General features: G+C 41.3%; 1 protein-coding gene across 1 annotated transcript in view; it reads left to right on the forward strand.

Annotated features, from left to right (window-relative positions):
- Positions 1 to 24,186, forward strand: part of LPXN (leupaxin) — a 48,046-nt gene that overhangs the window by 4,655 nt on the left and 19,205 nt on the right. Inside the window, exons 2-5 of the mRNA XM_047775664.1 lie at positions 659 to 816; positions 6,912 to 6,958; positions 19,546 to 19,645; positions 23,886 to 24,053. Of these exons, the coding sequence (XP_047631620.1) occupies positions 659 to 816; positions 6,912 to 6,958; positions 19,546 to 19,645; positions 23,886 to 24,053 (473 nt within the window). The remainder of the gene's footprint in view (positions 1 to 658; positions 817 to 6,911; positions 6,959 to 19,545; positions 19,646 to 23,885; positions 24,054 to 24,186) is intronic.

The raw sequence follows: 24,186 nt of genomic DNA on the forward strand, positions 1-24,186 counted from the left end.
CCCTGCCCTTGCTCAGTGGGTTAAGGATCCGGCGTTGCCGTGAGCTGTGGTGTAGGTTGCAGACGCAGCTCGGATCCCGAGTTGCTGTGGCTCTGGCATAGGCCGGTGGCTACAGCTCCCATTCAACCCCTAGCCTGGGAACCTCCATATGCCGCGGGAGGGGCCCAAGAAATAGCAGCAACAACAACAACAACAAAAAGACAAAAGACAAAAAAAAAGAAAAAAATCATCAGGGTTACAAATAAGTTTTAATGTCCTGGTATGCTTTGAAAAACTGTAATATAATTGCTTATATTTTTCTGATAGGAAAAATATGTAGGTCTTATATTTTTCCTTGTGCACGATCCACTCTATTTAAATGATTAAAAATGAATACTCTGAAATATAAAAAAGTCAAATTGTAGCATGAGACTGTGAAATTGAATGCAACCATAGGAAATAAGACACAGTATGTGTAGGGCTTTACACATCTGGTAGAATAGATCACAGTCTTGAAGTCAAATAAGCAGTAAGGGAAGATGTTTGAAAATAGCCTTAATCCAAGAGAAAAGGGAGATGAATGCAGGCACAGTGGCGGGGAAAGGGGTATTTAAGAGGGGAGTTATTCCAAAAAACATGCATAGTCTATATCATGATTCCTTTGTGTCTTTTGCTGTAGATGCCTTGTTGGAGGAACTGGAACACTCCACCCTTCAGGAGAGTGATGAATACTCCAGCCCAGCCTCTCTTTCCCTGGATGGGCATTCCAAAAAGGAGAGTGACCTCGCTGAGACTTCAAAGGTCCCTTCTGTTCAGGATGACACAAGTTCCTTTTCGGTAACCTTTTATTTACTGGAGTAACTTGAAATAGAGATAGTTGAGTGCATTTCTGAAAATTAATTATATCTCATATAACATGATGCAAAAAGGGAATCTCCAAGGAAGAGAAAAAAAAAAGATTACTCAATTATAATTTCTTTATTTGGCCACCCTCGAAGCATGCAGACTTTCCCAGGCCAGGGATCGAACCCAAGCTGCAGCAGTGACAATGCTGGATCCTTAACCCACTGAGCCACTGGCAAACACCTCAATGAGAACTTAAAGGTTGGAAAGAGGAGGAGAATTGAGAAAATTATCATGGGAGACTAAGGCTTTGAGAACTAATTTTTTTTGGGGGGGCTTTTTGGCTTTTTGGCTTTTTGGGGCCACACCTTTGGCATATGGAAGTTCCTGGGCTAGGGGTCGAATCAGAGCTACAGCTGCTGGCTTATGGCACAGCCACAGCAAAGCCAGATCCAAACTCTAGCTGTGATCTACACCAGAGCTCACAGCAATGCCTTATCCTTAACCCACTGAGTGAGGCCAGGGATTGTGCTGAATCCTCATGGATACTAATTGGATTTGTTTCCACTGAGCTACAAGGCCACAAGGGGAACTCCCTAATTTTTTTTTTTTTTTTTAATGAGGTCCCGATAACGGGCAGAGTATTCCCTAATTCACTTGGAATGATATTCTGACATTACTGGCTAGGTTTCAGAGATGCATGTTGCAGTTTGACTGGAATGGCACTCCGTAAGGCCAGAGAGCACCCAAGCAAGGCCAAGTGGCAGCTCAGACAAATCTTCTCTGTATGACTTTTTAGGGTCACCGCTTTCAAGGTCTTGTTTTTTGCTGACTATTTTAGGAAATTCAATTATTAGTATATCCAGAGATGGTGAAGCTCTAGGGAACCAATACGAACAAACTAAACTCATAAAAGATTATATATTAAAAAAACTCCAGAAATTCAATTTATTAATTTCTGGTTTGAGTTTAAACTATAAAGTAAAGCAGATACTAGCATCTGCTGCTATATATATTCCTTTCCTACGGATAAGTCTACATGCATTAACTTTAGAATTAGAAGGTGGCTTGATGAGAATGGATTAGTGGAAGAGGAATTAACGTAGCTGTTCTTCATACCTGGTATTTTTGAACTAGGATAGTCTGATTCACCCTTCGACACTTTTATGAAATTTAAAATAGCACAGACTTGAAATTTAAGCCTATGGGTAGGTTTTCCCTTTATCTGTGCTTCCCTGAAGCTACATAGTAGTTTTAAGGATGCACATTTCTGTCTCTACTAGGGAGCTATTGTCTTTGTTCTCACTGAGACTGTAGCCATAGACTCCCTGACCTCCCTGCAAGTTAGTCTCCAAATAGCAGCCGGGATAATCCTATAAAACTTAAAGCAGATCCTCTCATTCTTTGATGAATTCTCATCTCATTTGGAGTAAAAGCCACAGTCTTTACACTGACCTAATGGGGTGACCATATGTCTTCATTCACTCGGAAAAGCCCTAGGTTTGTGCTTATTTTCTTGCCATCCCATTATCGACTTTACCTTTTAACCCAGATTTTATATATATATTTTTTGTGAGTTTTTTTAAAATTAACATTTGCGTTAAAGTAAACCAGCATAGGCTAATAGACCTCCGTTGGGTTCTTCCGGCTTTTTTCATAGTCTCACCTACTAGCATGTAAAACACACGTGCAGGGACCAGAGCTCGTATTTTATTATAGCTGGATCTAAAAGATGACTCATGATAACTTGTCTCTCATTTCCTGATCCTCAGACAAAACCTGACTGACTTTGAAGGATAAAATGCAGGGTGCTGGCTGTTAAATCTAAAAGCTCAAGCACAGCAGTCTGGGCAGCTAATTCCTCTGGTCTTATGTGGTACAGGAAAAAAAAGCTTGAGACTTTTTTTCCTCCCTGCTTACTGCTTTCTATGCCACCACTCACACCCTGCCTGTGGTCCATGTGGTGGTCTGTGAGGTTCAAGGAGCCTCCTTGTGGTCTGAAAGAAATATGGGAAATTGGGGCATAATGTCATGCCAATTGTGTTTGGGAAATAGAAGCTAAGTACTCTTTTTTATTTTTTTTTTGTATTTTTAGGGTGGCATCTGCAGCATATGGAGCTTCGCAGGCTAGGGGTCGAATGGAAGCTGTGGCCGCTGGCCTATGACACAGCCACAGCAACACCAGATCCAAGCCGAGTCTGTAGTCGCATCTGCAACCTATACCACAGCTCACGGCAACGCCGGATCCTTAACCCACTGAGCGAGGCCAGGGATCAAACCTGCATCTTCATGGATGCTAGTCAGATTCATTTCTGCTGAGCCAAAACAGGAGTTCCCATCGTGGCTCAGCAGTCATGAACCTGACTAATATCCGTGAGGATGCAGATTCAATCCCCACTCAGTAGGTTAAGGATTCTGCATAGCCACGAGCTGTGGTATAGGTCGAAGACGTGGCTTGGATCCCGAGTTGCTGTGGCTGTGGTGTAGGCCGGCAGCTACAGTTCCGATGCGACCCCTAGCTTGGGAACTTCCATATGCAGCAGATGTGATCCTAAAAAAACAATATATATATATATATTTAATTTAAGAAGAATGAGCCAGCTGATGACGATTCAATATGTAAAGCTGCAGGAGGTGTGTTTACATGTCATTGTGAAGCATATCTTTCCATTTGGATCAAATGACGCTTCCAAATTAATTTTACTCATTTTCAATACTAAGTTTTCTTGTGCTGATAGGTGAAGTGAATTGGTGATGATTAATGAATTGATTCTTCTTGCAAACCATCAGATAATGCTAGATTTATATCAGTGCCATCAGAGGCCTCAATTACAATTTTTGTTGATTCCAAAATGGTATAATTTTTACATCTAATTCAAAGGATCAACGTAAAGTATTTAGAAGTTCATTCTTCTGTCTAAAGTGAAACATCTGATGTTATTAATGCCATTATAAATTTATTTATTTAAAAAAATTTTTTTTGTTAAAGTATAGTTGATTTACAATGTTGTGGCAATTTCTCCTGTACAGCAAAGTGACCCAGTCATACATATATATATATATGTTCTTTTTCTCATAGTATCTTCCATCATGTTCTGTCACAAGAGTTTGGACATAGTTCCCTGAACTTCACAGTAGGATCTCATTGCTTTTACATTCTAAGTGTAATAGTTTGCATCTACTCACCCCAAATTCCCAGTCCATCCCACTCCCTCCTCCTCCCCCTTGGCAACCACAGGTCTGCTCTCCATGCCTGTACGTCTGTTTCTGTTCTGTAGATAGGTTCATCTGTGCCATATTTTAGATTCCACATATAAATTATATGGCATTTGTCTTTCTCTCTTTTTGACTTAGTATGAGAATCTCCAGTTGCATCAATGTTGCCATTGTCAATTTAGTTGAAAAGCTCAATGAGGAGATAAACTGTTGTTTTAGGGGATGACAATATTACTGCACATTTTGGTGGAGCACAGCATTGTGGTAAAGTCAATGTTCTTACATACTTAAAAGCCTATGGAGCAGAAATATACTTGGAATTGGTGGTAATGTGCACAGAGTTTATGACTGTATCCAAATAAGCTGTTCTATTCTACCAATCAAGATAGAAACTGCAGTTGCTAAAATTTACAAGTTATATGTTTATGTATATTTATACACAGAGTGTATATATCTGTAGCTAATCTGCGAAACTTTTGTGACAGAAGCTGTTGTTGAATCCAAAAATACATTAGCATGACTGTATGTATCTTTGGTCTGCATTGCCTAACTGAGTTTTAGAAATGCCTGAGCCACTTTTTAAAGTAACCTAAATTTAGGCCACATTATGTGCAAAACCTATTGGAAATATTTAACTGAATTATTCAATGAATGTAGCATGAAAATTTAGCTTTTGAACTTTTTTTAACAAGCTGCAATTATGTGAAACAAAGCTTGCAAAAAGGAAGAAGCTCAGATTTCTCCCTGTAAAAGCCAGAGAGGAGCTGAACAAATCAAAAGATGAGAGCCCAAATGATTTAATTACCTAACTCAAAAATTGTGCTTTGGAAACCTCGTGATTTTGAGGGACCTTCTGATTTTGACTGGATACATTTATATCCTCCATCAGGATGGGAAGAAATTGTGAAGGCCTATGATTTTGCATATCTATATTTGGCAAAAAGTTAAAAGACATCACAAAAAGAGACAACATAAGAGCTGTCATAAAGATACTTTTGAAGAAAGATGCACTAAATGGAGGCAGAAATTCAGCACATTGGAGCTGAAACAGTTACACATTTTAACATAAAAAATAGAATTGAGGATATCTTTCATTTAGCAGATTTTGCTCTGATTCATCAGCATCTAGCAAGGGAGTATTTTTTCAATTAAATGTATTACGATCTATGGAGAAGCAGAAGTTAAGAGTGTCAACAATTTCAACTATATTAACCATAAAATACAGCTTTGCAGAAGATTGCAATTTCATAAAAAATATGTAAATAAGATCAAATTGAAAAAAAGATATTTCAGGAAAATTTTCACATCATAATGTTAAAGACAACAAATGGCTAAGTAGCCAATTAAGTTATGTGTATAGATACATCTCAAGAAAATTATTTACTTGTACTATTTTATTTTATTTTCTTTGGCCATGCTTACAGCATGTGGAAGTTCCTGGGCCAGGGATCGAACCCGTACCATAGCTGTGACCTAAGCCACATCAGTGACAATGCTGGATCCTTAACCACTGAGTCACAGAAGAAGTCTACTTGAGCTATTTTTAAATGTTCAAAAAGGAGTTCCCATTATGGCTTAGTGGGTTAAGAACCCAACTAGTATTCATGAGGATGTGGGTTCGATCCCTGGCCTCACTCAGTGGGTTAAGGATCTGGCATTGCCATGAGCTCTGGTGTAGGTCATGATGCGGCTCGGAGCTGGCATTGCTGTGGCTGTGCTGCAGGCCAGCAGCTGCAACTCCCATTCCACCCCTAGCAAGAGAACTTCCATATGCTTCCTGTACGGCCCTGAAAAAAAAAAATTAAAAAAACAAAGAAAATAAAAATAGTCTAGAAAACTTCAATTTGAATAGGATTCTTTTATAGGTCCCCCAATATAATACAAAAATTTTTGTCAAATACATATCTCAAAAATTAAAGTAATATTATTTTTAGTACCCTCTTTCACTCCTAAAGGTGTCCCAATTGAGTTATAAATTGTATAGTCACCTCCCTGCATATTTGGCCCTTTGTACTCCTTGCCCCTGTCTCACTGGTTCACTCTGCTCATGTCTCACTGGACTCCTTTCTGTTCCATAGATGCTCTGGGGTGCTCTCTACCTGGACAATATTATCCATGATACCTGCATACTTTCCTCACTTCCCATAAGTCTTTGCTCAAGTGTCCTTTTTCAGTGAGTCCTTCCCCAACCAATGTATTTATAAATGCCATCCCCCCCCCCAATTTCTCATCTTCCACCCTCATTAATCTGTCTGAATTATTTTTTCGACATATTCATTTTGGTTACGATCTCTTTCTCTCCATCATAACATAAGGCTCAGGAACAATTTTTTGTCCCTCTGTTTGGTTTCGTTTTTTTTTTATTTTTTGGTTTTTTTTTTTGTCTTTTTGCTATTTCTTGGGCCGCTCCTGAGGCATATGGAGGTTCCCAGGCTAGGGGTTGAATTGGAACCGTAGCTGCCGGTCTACATCACAGCCACAGCAATGCCAGATCTGAGCCTCATCTGCAACCTACCCCATAGCTCATGGCAACGTTGGATCCTTAACCCACTGAGTGGGGCCTGGGATTGAACCCGAATCCTCATGGCTACTAGTTGGGTTCACTGAGCCACAACAGGAACTCCTATGTCAGTGCTTTTAGGGCAAGGTGGGGGATGCCATATTTGTTCACTTGCCAGCTACTGCGCTTAGGATTTAGCTTTTCTCTATGGAGTGGCTGGTCCTCCTCTGCCTTGTGAAAGGAGATTTCAGATATGCTATTATCAGTCTCTTTTAGAAGCTAAAAACCTCCTGCAACTCAGGGTGTAGATAAGGACCAGTATCCTAATAACAGAAATTCACTCTTTGTTCTTCTCTGTCATTGTGTGTCATAGGTGCAGCTCGTGTATACCACCAACATCCAGGAGCCCAGAGTCTACAGGTACTCTTTTTAATAGTTAAGAATTGAGGTTATTAGGTAATTGTCATGATTTGCTTTGCAAGTGTTTATTATTAGAACGCCTACCACCCTCTTCCTTGTTGCATCTTCCGTGAGCAAAGGGAATTCTGCCCAGCTGACTTGGCAGTTTCTCAAGGGGCCTGGTTTCTAGATGGGTTATCCAGGGTAGTAGGCTCTGTTGTTTCCTTTACCACCTCAAAAAGTGTAAATCGTCCAAGTTACCACAGTTGTTTTGGGCCAGCTATTCCAGATATCATGCTGCAGTTCGCAAAAGAGAAAACTCCTAAAGAAATTTCAGTAAAATTCCAACAAAATCAGAGCTAGGATCAGGGGTGAATTAAGACAGTGGATTTCCACAGCAGGCTAATGAATATATACTTCTTTCCATAATTGCTCAAAATATATTTAGTGGTGAAAGAATTCCTTTTTTTTTTTTTTTTGGTTCTTTTCCCACAACACCTGTGGAATATGGAAGTTCCCAGGCCAGGGATCCAATCTAAGCCAGAGTTGTGATCTACACTCTAGCTACAGCAACACTAATTCTTAATCACTGCAGTGGGCCAGGGATCGAACCTACACCTCCGCAGAGACAAGCCACATCATTAACCCACTTTACCACAGCAGGAACTCCAAGGGATTTCTTTTTATTTTTTAAAATTAAATTAAATTAATTAAATTTTTTTTTAGGGCCTCACTTGGGGCATATGGAAGTTCCCAGGCTAGGGGTCCAACGGGAGCTGCAGCTGCCCCGTCTACACCACAGCCACAGCAAGGCGGGATCCAAGCCACATCTGTGACCTACACCACAGCTCATGGCAACACTGGATCCTTTAACCCGCTGAGTGAGGCCAGGGATTGAAACCTGCATCCTCATGGATACTTGTCAGATTCTAAACGCACTGAGCCACATTGGCAACTCTGGGATTCTTTTTAAATAAAAGTTATGTATTGAAACAGATCCACTTACTAAATTATTTCTTCTGGCCAAAGCAGAATTGACAGTCTAAAAAAAAAAAAATGTTCTCTAGTTATAGCTTGAAATTATAAGTCATACAATGTTCTGGGAAGCAAATTAAAGAGCTTACCATGTAGATAGCAAAGGTTTATGCTTGGTGAAGGGTACTATACCACATTTTATTTGGTTTCAGAAGTGCACACATGGCACAAAAATAAGGGAAGGATGCTGTTATCAAAGAGTCTTTTTAAATAACTCCCTACCTTAGGGCACTTTCTTTCTCTCTCTCTCTCTCTCTTTTTTTTTTTTTTGTTGTTGTTGTTGCTTTTTAGGATCGCACTCTCAGCATATGGAGGTTCCCAGGCTAGGGGTCCAATTGGAGCTTCAGCTGCCAGCTTACACCACAGCCACAGCAACACAGCATCTGAGCCGCATCCTTGACCTACACACAGCTTGCGGCAAACCGGATCCTTAACCCACTGAGCGAGGCCGGGGATCAAACCCTCCACCCCATGGTTTCTAGTTGGATTCATTTCCCCTGAGCCACAACGGGAACTCCAGGGTACTTTCTGCTTTGAGGAGAGTTAAGCCGCTTTACTAAATGCATACTGCCAGTTTATTCCAATTCTAGGAAGCTGCCTGTGGGTATGCCTCCAAGGCCTTCCTCTCTCTCCTCCTCATAAAAAAAAAAAAAATGAAAACAAAGCAAAACAACAACAAAACCGTGCCTGGTACACAATAGGCTCTCAGAAAATATTTGATTTTTTTAAATTGATGAAACCAAGACTTTAAGAGAAATGCTAATAAACACAGGAACGTCCCATATAAAAACCAGCCCAAACCAAAGCCGTTTTCCTCTACATCTGACGCTGTGATTGGCTGATGGCATGCAATACTGACTTATTGACACCTTCTCTGCAGTCCGACTCTTTGGTCTATTTCCCATCAGACCTCTTTCTCCCTCTTTCACTCTGCTCTGTATTCTGGGGGAGCTGACTCCTGGAGGTTGGGTTTTCTAGGCTCCTGAGTTTGTTGGCTCTCGCTGGCTTCCATCAATGGGAGACACTGTAGAGAGACCAGAGGGTGAAAGGCAGGGACATTTAGGGCACTTGCACCCCCACTTTCTCTCTCGCCACAGTGTCTCTGTCAGCAGGTGTATCTCCTGTTATGGCTTCATTTGTAGAAAAGCAGGTCTGCTGTGGTTGCAGTTTATGCCCGTTAACCTGGGCTCCTGGGTTCTGGTAATTCTGCCTCTTTGTTCGGTCCCTTTGGCCTAATGGCTTCCTGCTGTAGCTAATCGCGGGGTCCCTCAGTGTTTTCTGTTTGCTTCTTAGCTCTCCCATCACCTGTGTAATCGAATTTCTGGATTAAGTTCTTTCTGTTTACCCCCAGTGTTTGCATTTCCTGAGAGGACCTCGATTTGATATACTTACCATGGCTGAGTGATACTTACTGCGTAGATCTGTGTGGGAGGGTGATATGAGATCCAGGTGACCTGGTCAATATGTAACCGCCTGATACAAATCCGAGGCTGGTAGAATTCAGAGCCCACAAGGCTCCCCTGTTCAGATAGAGCCTGAGACACAGAAACAGAGATTCCTGCAGTCTGTCTCTACCATTTCCTCTGGCTTGCTTAAATTTAACCAAACATTGCTTTCAACCATGAAAATCTATTCAATACCAGTTGTGAACATGGTGATATGATAATATTTAGGAATGTCCCTTTTACACAAAAATAATTTTGGTAAGAGTAGGGGTGAGTTATTTCATAAAAATATTGCAGAGGAAAGAACGTGGAAAAGATGAAGCCCCTCACTTGAGAAGTCTGGATTCTTTTTTTTTTTTTTTTGTCCTTTTTGTCCTTTTTTTAGGGCTACACCCCACGGCATATGGAGGGTCCCAGGCTAGGGGTCGGATCAGAACTGTAGCAGCCGGCTACTTAACCCACTGAGCAAGGTCAGGGATCGAACCGCAACCTCATGGTTCTTATTCGGATTCGTTTCCGCTGCTCCACGACGGGAACTCCGTGAAGTCTGGATTCTTTTACGTGCATCTCTTGTATTTGTGTTATTAAAATCTCTGAGTAATGAAGTTCTTGCTGATAGCATTGCTAAGCACCCTCACTATTCTTCGGGAGGTCAGGGGACAAATCATAAAGGCTCTGCCTTGAGGTTTCTCTCTTCTCAGAAACATTTCTTGTCATGATGTAATCATCAACTCTTCAAGGTCTCTCACTTAGTAATTAGAAGTTTACACTGTTGAAGTTCCTGTCGTGGCTCAGCAGAAATGAATCTGACTAGTATCCATGAGGATGCAGGTTCGATCCCTGGCCTTGCTCAGTGGGTCTGGGATCTGGCACTGTGGGTGAGCTGTGGTGTAGGTCATAGACGTGGTAGCTGGGATCCCATGTTGCCATGGCTGTGGTGTAGGCCAGCAGCTGTAGCTCCAATTCGACCCCTAGCCTGGAACCTCCATATGCTTTGAGTATAGCCCTAAAAAGACTAAAAAAAAAAAAAAAAAAAAAGAAGAAGAAGCTTACACTGTTGACTCAATTACACTTAACGATGTTATGACAATGATCCATTTCTCTTTATACCCTGCACTAGGAGTCTAGTTAGGAACCAGTGAGAGTGCTTTCAATAAGCAACAAGTATGCCACCAACTGTGAGAAGGATAAGCTATTAGGATTATACAGACCCATATAAGAAACAACATTTAGAAGTTCCTGTTGTGGCTCAGCAGTTAAGAACCTGACTAGCATCAGTGAGGATGCGGGTTTGAGCTCTGGCCTCGCCCAGTCAGTGAGTTAAGGATCCAGCGTTGCCAAGAGCTTCAGTGTGGGTTGCAGGCGTGTCTCAGATCTGGTGTTGCGGTGGTAGCTGTGGTGTAGGCCGGCAGCTGCAGCTCCGATTTGACCCCTTGCTCCAGGAAATTCCATATGCCACCGATGCGGCCCCCTACCAAAAAAAAAAAAAAAGAAAGAAAAAAGAAAAAAAAGAAAGAAACTACATGCAGTGTCCACTGGGGCACAACACAGTCCTGCTGCTTTTGTATTTCTAAGGTGCACTCCTGTGCCAGCACTTACTAAAGGATCATGACTGGAAGGCGCTGTGCCAGAGGCTCCTCTGCGCTTTGTTGGAAGTGCCCAAGGACTAAATCAATCACTTGCATACCTGACCATTTTTGTGCTTAAATTCTCCCTCCAGAAAATGAACATACAAAGAAAAGACCCAGTTTCAAACTTTGGTCTGGCAGGAGGCCATGTTGCACCTAAAAGGTAAACGCTTTTCAGAGGGGAAAATATCCACTTTCCTCCTACATTTCTCTTGTTAAATACTCCAGTGTGAGTCAGTCAGTAGCAGGCCCTGTCGTACCCAAGAGACAGTCCTTTTTTTCTTTTCTTTTTTTTCCCCCCTTTTTTTGGCCGTCCCACAGCATATGGAGTTCCCGGAACAGGAATCAGGAGATGAGATCTGAGTCGCAGCTGTGGCAGTGCTTAACCCCCTGTGCTGGGCCGGGGATTGAACCTGCGTCCCCAGTGCTCCAGAGACACTGCCAATCCCGTTGCACCACAGCAGGAACTCCACAGTCTTTTTTTTTTTTTTCTTAAAAGAGGAAGATATCCATCCCCCTTTTACCTTTTCCCTAATTAATAAGTACACAAAAATAATTAGTAAGCCTTTGTGATCATTTAAAAAAATCTATTTAATGAAAGAGAGAATGTTTGGTTTTATTTATGTGTCAGTGTGTGTGTGAGAGAGAGAGAGAGAGACAGAGACAGAGAGAGACAGTTTGGTGGGTTGTTAGCTAAGCTTCTTGGTTAACCTCGTTATGTACATTACCCTAGAGTCAGTTACCTATATAACCCAGTGATCCACTTCCCAGAATGTTCTCTATGGAAATGATTGGTTTAATACATTATGGTACATGATGCATTTGAAAACTATATAGCCTTTGTTCCTCATTTTATTTATTTTATTTTATTTTTTGCTCTTATTTATGTTTTTTTTTAGGGCTGCACCTGTGGCATATGGAAGTTCCCAGGCAAGGGGTCCATTCAGAGCTGGAGCTGCCAGCCTATGCCACAGCCACAATACCAGATCTGAGCCGTGTCTGCAACCTACACCACAGCTTATGGCAACACCAGATCTTTAACCCACTGAGCAAGGCCAGGGATCGAACCCACATCTTCATGGGTACTGGTGGGTTCATTACCACTGAGCCACAACGGAAACTCCTATGCCTCATTTTAGAAGATAGTTTAGTGACAGAGAGCACAAGCTTCACAGGTTATAGGACCAATTTGTATTGTGTAGAGCAAAGGGGTTTTTGATGTTGTTGTTTTGTTTTCACCTTGATGTGGGACCTTAGTTCCCAGAGCAGGGATCAAATCTAGGCAGCGGCAATAAAAGTGCTGAGTCCTAACCACTAGACCACCAGGGAACTCCTATAGAGCAAAGTTGTGTTTGTTTTTGTTTTTTTTTTTTGTCTTTTAATATGGAAGTTCCCAGGCTATGGGTTGAATCAGAGCTGCAGCTGCTAGCCTACGCCACAGCCACAGCAACATGGGATCCGAGCCTCACCTGCAACCTACACCACCACTCACAGCAGCACTGGATCCTTAACTCACTGAGCGAGGCCAGGGATGGAACCCTTGTCCTCATGAATCCTAGTCTGGTTCATTACCACTGAGCCATACTGGGAACTCCTGTAAAGCAAAGTTTTTAATTTCCTCAGGCCCAGCTTTTTCATCTGGAGGTGATAATACATATCTTAAGGTTTTTATGAAGACTGAAAGAAAACATGTAAAACCCTATACAGACAGTCTGGTGTAATGTACATACTCAATTAAGGTCAACTATATGGTTGCAAAGGACAAATAAGGGTGTGCATCGGGCTATGGAAGATTTAACTTTACAACATGAAAAAAGGATCACTCTAATTTTCTAAAATTATGCACAGTCAGAGATGATGTATATTATTTGTTCTGGTTCTGTGAAAAATATCGTGAGTAATTTCAGGGGGATTACATTAAATCCATGAATTGCTTTGGGTAGTGCAGTCATTTTAACACTATTAATTCTCCTAATCCAAATACATGGGATAGCTTTCATTTCATTGAATCATCTTCAGATTCTTTTATTAATGTTTTCATAGTTCTCAGCATATAAATCGATCTTTCACCTCCTTGGTCAGGTTTATTCCTACTTATTTTATCTTTGGGGAGCGAGATTTTTTTTTTTAGAACTAAACTATTTTTAATTTTTGAGGAGCTATTACACTGTCTTCCACAATGGCTGTACCAATATACATTCCCACCAACAGTGAATAGGGTTCCCCTTTCCCCACACCTTCAAACAGATCACTTTCTTTTTATTCTTTTTTTTTTTTTTGTCTTTTTAGGACTGCACCCATGGCATATGAAAGTTCCTAGGCTAGGGGTCAAATCAGAGCTGTAGCTGCCAGCCTATGCCACAGCCACAGCAAAACCAGATCTGAGCTGTGCCAGAGACCTGCACCATAGCTCATGGCAACACTGGGTCCTTACCCACTGAATGAGGCCAGGGAGTGAACCCACATCCTCATGGGTACTAGTCAGGTTCTTCACCTTGCTGAGCCACGACAGGAACACCTACATTCCCTTTCTGATATTTCATTGTTAGTGTAAAGAAATGCAACTCATTTCTTTAGGTTAATCTTGTATCCTGCTATTTGCTGAACTCCCCTGTCAGTTCTAGTACTTTTTTGTGGAGTCACTAGGGTTTTCTATATATAATACCATGTCATCTGCATATAATGACAGTTTTACTTCTTTCCTTCCAATTTGGATAAATTTCTTTTTTTTTTTTTTCTTGTCTGACTGCTGTGGGTAGAACTTCCAGTACTATGTGGAATAAAAGAAGTGAGAATGGACATCCTTTTTTTGTTCAGATTTTAGTGGGAAGGCTTTCAGCTTTTCACTGTTGAGTATTATATTGACTGTGAGTTTGTCATAAATAGCTTTTATTATGTTGAGATATGTTCCCTCTCTATCAACTTTGGTAAGTTTTTATCATGAGTGGATGTTGAATTTTGTCAAATGCTTTTTTTTGAATCTGTTGAGAGGATCATGTGGTTTTTGATTTTTATTTATGTGGTGTATCACATTAAGTGATTTGCATATGTCGAACCATCCTTATGAACTTGCAATGAATCCATTTGGTTGTGGTGTATGATCTTTTTCATGTGCTCTTAGGTTTGATTTGCTAATATCTTGTTGAGAATTTTTGCATCTCTATTCATCAGATTTATTGCCCTGAAATTTTATTTTTATTGTTTGGAGGTGTCTTTGTCTGGTTTTGGTATCAGGGTGATGGTGGCTTCCTAGAATGTCTTTGGGTGTTCCCTCCTCTGTAATTTTTTGTAAGAATTTGAGAAGGATCAATATAAGTTCTTTTTTGTGTGTTTGGTTGAATATGTCTGTGAAGCCATCCAGTTCTGGACTTTTTTTATAGGGAGTTTTTAAAGTACAGATTCTATTTCACTTCTAGTGGTTGGTCTATTCAATTTATCTATTTCTTCTTGATTCAGTTTTATTGGGCTGTATGTTTCTAGAAACTTGTTTATTTCTTCTAAACAAATTGAACCTAATGAAACTTATAAGCTTTTGCACAGCCAAGGAAACCATAAAAAAAAAGGCAACCTACAGAATGGGAGAAGATATTTGCAAACAATAAGACTGACAAGGGCTTAATTTCCAAAATACTCGAACAAGTCAACAACAAAAAAACAAACAACCCAATTGAAAAATGGGCAGAAGACCTAAATATACATTTTCTACCAAGAAGAAATGCAATGGCCAATAGGCCCATGAAAATATGTTCAACATCACTAATTATTAGAGAAATGCAAATCAAAACTACAGTGAGGTATTCCACCTCACCCTGGTCAGAATGGCCATCATTAATGAGTCTATAAATAATAAATGCTGGAGAGGGTGTGGAGAAAAGGGAACCTTCCTGCACTGAATACATTGACTAATACTCGTCCATAATAAAGAACGAAATAGTGCCATTTGTGGCAGCATGGATGCACCTAGAGATTATCCTGCTCATTGAAGTAAGTCAGAAAGAGAGCAGCAAATACCATATGATATCACTTATATGTGGAATCTGAAATATGATGCAAATGAACCTTTCTCCAAAAAGGAAACAGACCCATGGTCAGACCCGTAGTTGCCAAGGGGGAGGGTTTGGAGGAGGGATTGGGTAGGAGGTTGGAGTTAGCAGATGTAAGCTGTTATATAGAGAATGGATAAAAACAAGATCCTACGGTATAGCACAGGAAACTAGATTCAATATCCTCTGATAAGCCATAATGGAAAAGAATATGAAAAAAGAGAACGCATAGGAGTTCCCTTCGTGGCTCAGCGGTTAAAGAACCCAACTAGCATCCATGAGGATGTGGGTTCGATCCCCGGCCTGGCTCAGTGGGTTAATCCAGCGTCGCCGTGAGCTGTGGTGTAAATTACAGACTCGGCTTAGATCCTGTGCTGCTGTGGCTGTGGTGCAGGCCAGTGGCTGTAGCTCTGATTCGACCCCTAGCCTGGTAACCTCCACATGCCACAGGTGCGGCACCTAAAAAGCAAAAAAAAAAAAAAGAGAATGCATATATCTGTATAATTGAATCACTTTGTTGTGCAGCAGAAATTAACACAACATTTAAATCAACTATACTTCAATAAAAAAATGAAGGATAAAAATTTAAAAGAAGAATGAGTGGAGTTCCTGTCATGGCTCAGTGGAAATGAATCTGACTTGCATCCATGAGGATGCAGGTTCAATCCCTGGCCTCACTCAGTGGGTTAAGGATCTGGCATTGCCATGAGCCGTGGTATAGGTTGCAGATGTGGCTCAGATCTGGTGTTGCTGTAGCTGTGGTGTAGGCCGGTGGCTACAGCTTTCGACCCCAGCCTGGGAACCTCCATATGCTGTGGGTGCGACCCTAGAAATGATTGTGTAATGAAATTCAATCTTTTAAAAAATAAAAACAAAAAACCCAATTTTGTGTATAGTGCATTAGGAACCCAAATTTATTGTGTTCCAAATACATTGTCATGTGCCTTGATTTGAATACTCTGTTTTTGATTGTTTGAAATGTCACATTTACCATGTGCAATGTGCTCGTAGGTGAGTTTTCTATTCTACTCCTGATTTACTTGTCTGTTTCTCTACCAATATCACACAAATTAAAATATTGTCACTCTAAAGGATACTGCATCTATTGGGGCAAGTTTTCTCCAGTTTGTGTTTCCTTTCCTTTTTTTCAAAATTGTCTTGAACGTTCTGGCCTGTGAATTTTAGCATCAGCCTATTAACTTGAATAAGTCTGTTATGATTTTTGTATGAAGTACTTTGAATTTATAGTTTAATTAGGAGAAACTGACATCATATTATGCATCTTTATGTGGGTCTTCTCTGGCTTGTACCAGTGATTTTCCTTCGTAGAAATCTTACACATTTCTTGTTACATTTATTCTCACTTTTTAAAAATTTTTTTTTATTTTTTGGTATTGTGAACACATCTTCTCCCCGTTGGATCTTCAAATCAGTTACTGCTGGTCTATAGGAAAGATGCATTTCATTTTATTCTTGTATCTAGTCACTATTATGATTTTTAAAAATTCATTATAGGACTACCCATTGTGGCTCAACAGTAACAAACCTGACTAGTATCCATGAGGACATCGGTTCGATCCCTGGCCTTGCTCAGTGGATCAAGGATCCAGCGTTTGCCATGAGCTTTGGTATAGGGTCACAGACATGGCTCCTATCTAGCATTGCTGTGACTGTGGCATAGGCTGGGAGCTGTAGCTCCAATTCGACCCCTAGCCTGGGAACTTCCATATGTGGTGGGTATGGCCCTAAAAAGACAAAAAAAAAATCATTATAATAGTTGTTAAATCATTTATCTGACATTTTCTAAGTATGTATTAATACCATCTATTTTGAAAGAGTGAGAATGCTTTATGTTTTTCTTTATATATATATATATATAAATCTCTTATTTTTACTTTTAAATGCTTTTGCTAACGTGTTTTGGAATAATCTTGGAGGCTAGCAATGATAGTAGGGTCCTTAACCTCCTCCTCTTTTAATTTAAAGTGTGTTTATATTTGACTGTTAAATATGAGGCTGCTTATAGATATATTTTGTCAGGTTATGGAATTTTTTTTCTTTTCCTTGATCTTCAACAAGAATGGTGGTTAAGGAGTTCCCATTGTGGCTCAGCATTTAACAAACCCGACTAGTATCCATGAGGACAGGGTTTCAATCCCTGGCCTTGTTCAGTGGATTAAGAATCCAGTGTTGCTATGAGCTGTGGTATAGGTCGCAGAGGTGGTTCAAATCCCACGATGCTGTGGCTGTGGTGTAGGCCGGCAGCTACAGTTCCGATTCAACCCCTAGCCTGGAAACCTCCATATGCAGAGAGTTCAGTGCAAAAAAGAATGGTGGTTAAATTTCTTTGGCACCTTTCAATACGTTTTTTGTTTGTTTGTTTTGTCTTTAGGACCTGGGGAAGTTCCCAGGCTAGGGGTCGAACCAGAGCCACAGCTGCTGGCCTACACCATAGCCACAGCCATGCCAGATCCTTAACCCACTAAGTGAGGCCAGGGATCAAACCTGCATCTTCATGGATACTAGTCGGGTTCGTTAACTGCTGAGCTGTGACGGGAACTCCATACCTTTCAATACGTTTATAAAGATTTTCTCTTTTTTGTTAGTATGGTGAATTGTAATAATCCTTTTCATAATGTTGAACCATTCTTGGATGAATGTTATACGCACTCCCTAGCCACTATGTTTTTTAACATATTTCTGCTATTTTTATATAGGCTTCTCTCTCTCTCTCATACACACACACACACACACACACACACACATGCATGCACACACATATAGTGTGTGTATACAATGTTCTCTCTTTGTCTGGCTTTAATATCAAGTTTCTCTGATTTCATTGAACTTATTGGGTGACTTTTCCATATTTATGCTTTTACTCCTTGTATTTAGTTTTGTTGTTGTCGTTTGAGTTTTTTCAGTTGGATGTTTTGTCATTTGCTTCTGGTTGTTTTTATTTTCAACATTGCACCTAAGAATATTTATGTTTTTCTTTCAATAACATTTTGCTTTCAGCTCTGAAGAGTATGTGTGCCTTTGTGGCTATTTCTAGTTTGAAAAAATTTTTTTTTCTTTTTCCCAAGAGTTATTTAAAAGTGCTGTATTTTTTTAAGTGCACAGAATATGGTCTGTATAATTTACTTCTTAGAATTTATTAAGCTTGATTCTGTGTCCTCATCCATGGTTAATTTTACTGATTGTACAGGAATTTGAATAAAATATGTTTTCTGTTTCTTGGGTCCAAACTTTTATTTAATAATAATTTATTCATAATTATATGTATATAAAACCAACATCATATACATTATCTACACTCTATCAGGGGTCTGCAAACTTTTCATGTAGAAGGTAAATAGTATGGGGAGTTCCCGTCGTGGTGGTTGACGAATCCGACTAGGAACCATGAGGTTGCGGGTTCGGTCCCTGCCCTTGCTCAGTGGGTTAATGATCCGGTGTTGCCGTGAGCTGTGGTGTAGGTTGCAGACGCAGCTCGGATCCCGCGTTGCTGTGGCTCTGGCGTAGGCTGGCAGCTACAGCTCCGATTCGACCCCTAGCCTGGGAACCTCCATATGCCGTGGAAGTGGCCCAAAGAAATAGCAAAAAGACAAAAAAAAAAAAGGAAGGTAAATAGTAAATATTTTAGGCTTTGTGGACCATAAGGTCTCTGTCACAACTATCTACTCCTGTAGGGAAGCAGCTGTAGACAGTGTGTCAGTGAATGGACATGGGCTACATTTGGTATTTTTATATATTATATACATATTATAAAGACATAAAAATATATATTACATATTTATTTTTGTCTTTCACTTGACAATAATTGAAAGAAGATATAATACTTTACAATTTTTTTTTTCTGTTTAGGGCACACCTGTGCTTATGGAAATTCCCAGGCTAGGGGTTGAATCAGAGCTGCAGCTTCAGGCCTATGCCACAGCCACAGCAACGTCCTATCCAAGACGCACCTGCAACCTATGTTGCAGCTTGCAGCAAGGCAAGAGCCTTGACCCACTGAGTGAGACAAGGGATCGAACCTGCATCCTCATGGACACTATGGTTCTTAACCTGCTGACCCACCAGGGGAACGCCTGCAGTTTAAATAAAAAAGCATTCTGTTAAAATAAAAAGCACATACTGCACCACGGTCTTAAAGCCCTTTTCAGAGGTTGCTTTGCTCCTGGTGGTTGGTGGAGAAAGGCCAGCCAGCTGTATGTCCAACCCTTTCTTCATGTGCTTGAGAACAGCAGTCAGTTTTTGAGCCAACCCGAGGGAGACGTGGAGACAAGGGCACAGAGAATGTGTTTAGTGCCTATTTTTAAAAAATGCTTTCTGTCTCTGGTTTTAGTCCTGTCGAAGGGGTTAATAGTTAAAAATGCATTTTCTGGTTTTTTATGTGTGGCCTAACACTGACTTGAGTTTTGACGTTAGTCTGATTTTTGGTTTTCTCCCTGTAGTGAGGTCCAAGAGCCAAAGGAGTCACCACCACCTCCTAAAACCTCAGCAGCGGCTCAGTTGGATGAGCTCATGGCCCACCTGTGTGAAATGCAGATCCAGGTAAGCACAGTCCCTGTGATACCACCTGCAGGGTTGGTCTCTCTGGAACTCAGCTCTGCATTCCTCCTTTGGAAGCACTTCTAGGTCATCATTCACTTTCCCAAACGAAATTGAATTCAGGGGATGAACTCAGCTTTGCACTATGTTAACCGGACACAAGAGATACTATGATCCAGGTTCTGATCTCAGGGGCCTGGGCGTGTGCTGGAAAAAACAAGGCCTGAGACTGTGACATTTATAGAGTAAAAGACAGATTTTATTTATTTATTTATTTATTTATTTTGCCACTACAGCTGGATGAAGTGGGGAAGGGCTGTTAAAGGGGACCCCAGGGTGGGATGGGGTGGGGGGCAGGGTCTGTGAGCAAGCTGGGGCAGAGCAAGGGAGAGCAAAGTGTGCTTTGGAAGTAACAAGGGTGAAGGATCCTAAGTTCATACTAAGATCACACCTGCTCCCTTGTTCTAGTCTCCAGAGCAGGGATGGCAAGCTCCCTGGCCTGCAGGGGATGGAAGTCCCATAAAAGGACTTAAGAAATTATGAAGGGAGTTATCTAGAATTCTTAAGGTAGAGAATCGGTTGGGGGATTTGACTCGCCTACATGAAATACCTGTGAAATAATTTCAAGGCAGTAGGTCAAAATGTGTGTGGCTGGGAGGGCAAGAAGCTTATCTTTGTGGCTCACCTTTGGATTCCCAATGCCCGGCAGAGTCCCTGATACCCTGTGAATAATACATACTTTTTTTTTAGGACCACACCTGTGGCATATGGAAGTTCCCAGGCAGGGGTCGAATCAGAGCTATAGCTGCCTGCCTACACCACATCCACAACAGTGGGGTATCTGAGCCGCATGTGCAACCTACACCACAACTCATGGCAATGCCAGATCTTTAACCTACTGAGTGAGGCCGGGAATCGAACCCTCCTCGTGGATACTAGGTGGATTGTTTCTGCTGTGCCACAATGGGAACTGAATAATATACATATATATACTTTTTTGTCTTTTGTTTTAGGGCTGCACCCGCAGCACATGGAGGTTCCCAGGTTAGGGGTCTAATCCCACCTACGCCAGAGCCACCGCAACACCAGATCCGAGCTTTGTCTGCAGCCTACACCACAGCTCATGGCAACACCGGATCCTTAACCCACTAAGCGAGGCCAGGGATTGAACCCGCAACCTCATGGTTCCTAGTCGGATTCATTTTCACTGCACCATGATGGGAACTCCGGGAACTGAATAATATATACTTATTGGACAAATGTGTAACCATTTAAACAAGTTTTCTTTAATGTCTGCAATTAAGCTGGGTGCATGCCTCATCGCTCTGGACATCTGAAAATACTAGAAAAAAAAATCTATATTAGGAGTTTGAGTGGTGCGGGTTTTTTTTAATTCATTAAGTGCATGTCTTGGTTTACTTACAGATTTTAAAACATCTGTTTATTTTTTTGAATAAGTCATACCTTTACATTGTACAAAAGTCCAAAAGTCCAAAAGTTTACAGTAGACTGTTTCCAACCACCCAGTTCTGCCCCCTGGAGGTAGTCAGTATTTCCTATTTTTTATATATCCTTTCAAAAGTATTCTGGAATATACCAGCAGGGAGATACCGATGTAAATGTATGTGTAGATAAAGAGACATTATTCTGTTTTTACTTAGTTCCTTCTCCTACTTAATATTGGTACCCTTTCAGGCCTTTTAGATATTAACCTTTTCAACACTAATCTCTTCACCATCAACTAACATTTTATAATAGAAGGGGAAGGAAGGAAATCTGACATATGATAAGTTTCTTGAAAAGAGCATTTTTGGATTAGTGAGATAATGTGAGGTCAATTCGAGTCGGTAGGAAGAGGATAAGCAGCAGCCTGAAGGCAGATAGGAACAGATCACTTTCAGGAGACTGCAGGGAGCCTGGCTGGCTTTAAACAATGGAGGCTTTTTAACTGAGTAATAAAAGAGATTGGAAAGGTAAAGTGAGGGCAGTGGATGGGAGCGTCTGACGCTGCAACTTCGATGCTGGAGGCAATGGAGGGTCAGCGCAGTTCTCTGATCAGGAAGTATTAATAGATGGTCGCAGCAGCCCAGTTGGAAAGGAGTCGAGAGATGGAATCAGGACAGGAGTTGACAAAGGATACGCTGGGCGACTGTTTTGTAATTTGAGGTTTTTCCTTTGGATGTTTTATAATCACCATGTTAGAGTTTTGCTCAGTAAATCTAATTATTCAGCAAGTCAGTCTCACAACTTCTCCCCACCTTCTCCACTAACACTGGTGCGAGTCATTTCTGTTTTGAGCTGTGAGACTAGTCTCCTGCCTAACTGGTGCCTCCAATTCCACTCTTGCTTGTCAGCACCCACTTCCTCACTCAGTTACCACAGGGATCTTGTAAATCAGATTTTTTTCACTCTTACACTTAAATCCTCTCATGGTTCTGTGGCCGGAACTCAGCTGCTTCTCACCAATGCCGAACAGAAACTTAGAGTTTTGGGCGAAGGAGAAAAAATAACTTTATTGCTTTGCCAGGCAAAGGAAGGTCATAGCAGGGGAAGGCCTTAAAGGCTGTGAGAGAGACTGGGAGTTGGTTTTATAGTTTTGGGAGTGAAAAATAGAGCTGCAGATAAGGATCAGGGTAGAGGCAAGCTTGCATTGTTTTCAAAGCTGGGGTTTGGGGGTCTGGTGGTTTTCTTTTCGGAATGAAGAATGCTTCATTAACATCTTCCATTTGTTGGGGGTTTCAGTTCTGCAGAACAACTCAGATACCGTTATTTTAAAAAGGATGTATAGGAGTTCCCGTCGTGGCGCAGTGGTTAACAAATCCGACTAGGAACCATGAGGTTGCGGGTTCGATCCCTGGCCTTGCTCAGTGGGTTAACAATCCGGCGTTGCCGTGAGCTGTGGTGTGGGTTGCAGACGCGGCTCGGATCCCGCGTTGCTGTGGCTCTGGTGTAGGCCGGTGGCTACAGCTCCGATTGGACCCCTAGCCTGGGAACCTCCATATGCCGTGGGAGCGGCCCAAGAAATAGCAAAAAGACAAAAACAAAAAACAAAAACAAAAACAAACAAACAAACAAAAAGGATATATATATACGTGTGACTGAGTCACTTTGCTATACAGCAGAAATTGACAGAACATTATAAATCAACTATAATAATTTTTTTTAAAGTTATTGTTATCTATATTCCTTGAGGAGGAACCAGGACTCTGCCCTAAAGCTGCAGTTTTCTCTTAACCACTCCTCCCTGGTCCCTTCATCCCCTCCCTTCCCTGATTAGCAACTGTTTGAACCTGCCCTTTGGAACTCAGGGAAGGTCACAGAGGCTGAAGCTTACTCCCTAAAAACAAGAAATGGGGACAGGAAAGCTTGTGTGCCCAGGAGCCTCACAGGGCCCTGCTCGTCTTCAGTTTTACCACTCTTGGAAGGAAACAGCAGCTTTTCCCAAGAGGGTCCTATATGATCTTTGCCTCTTTTTCCAGCATTTTCTCCTGCCTCACTCATTCTCACTCCTTCTACTTTAGGCCTACTGATCTTTTTTACTCTTCTTTTATTGTACCAAACTGTCTCCTTCCTCTAGGCCTTTCTTCTTTCTGGAATGCTTTTCCCACAAATATCAATATGTCCGGGTCTCTCACAACACCACCCGGATATCTGCTAAAATATCACCTCCTTAGAAGGCCTTCTCTGATCACCTTCATCTAAGTCCATTCTTGCTCACCGTCCCATCTGTCATTTGCCTTGATGTATAACTTACATTTTATCTCCAGCTGACATTGCATCATATATTCATTTAATGGTTTATTATCTATCACCCAGAGAATGTAAACTCCATAAGGACAGACACAAGGTTGACTGGTACATTGCTCTATACCAAGAGCCTGGAGCCATGATTGGCCCAAACCAGGTGCCCAATAAGCCCTGCAAAATAAATGAACAAAAAGAAGATAAGATTAATTGTTGAACTGTGGTCACTATAAGAGCAAGAAGAGGTATCCTCTTCATACGTTCAATTTCCTTTGGTCGGAAAAGGTTTATGAACAGAGGAAAATGAATCAGAGTTCATCCTACTCTGAGGAATTTAGCATGAAAGGGAGATGAAAGCGTGTTTGTTGGTGTTACAATGTCAGAGTCTGTCAAGGCCTTGAAGGAAGATTAGGGAAAGGCTAAGGGATCGCGGGGAGGATGCCACTGAGGGTAAATGTACATGAGGATGATTCTCTTTATGTTTCTCTTCTTGATACAGGGTACAGTGAAAGCAGATGCCAGCAAGAAACACTTACCAGAAAAGCAGGATCCCAAGACCTCCCTGGACTCAATGTTGGGGGGTTTGGAGCAGGAACTGCAGGACCTCGGAATTGCCACAGTGCCCAAGGGCCATTGTGCTTCCTGCCAGAAACCGATCGCTGGAAAGGTGGGATGGGCCAAGGTGTTGCTCCTACTGCCATCTGTGTGTACGTCTGTCACCATCACACCAAGGATTGTTCTTTCTCCTTCTATTCAAAGGCATTTTAGTAATAGTTAATAATTACTGATCCCTTCAGGCA

This window comes from Phacochoerus africanus, chromosome 4 (assembly GCF_016906955.1).
Source record: "Phacochoerus africanus isolate WHEZ1 chromosome 4, ROS_Pafr_v1, whole genome shotgun sequence".
NCBI classification, from domain to species: Eukaryota; Metazoa; Chordata; class Mammalia; order Artiodactyla; family Suidae; genus Phacochoerus; species Phacochoerus africanus.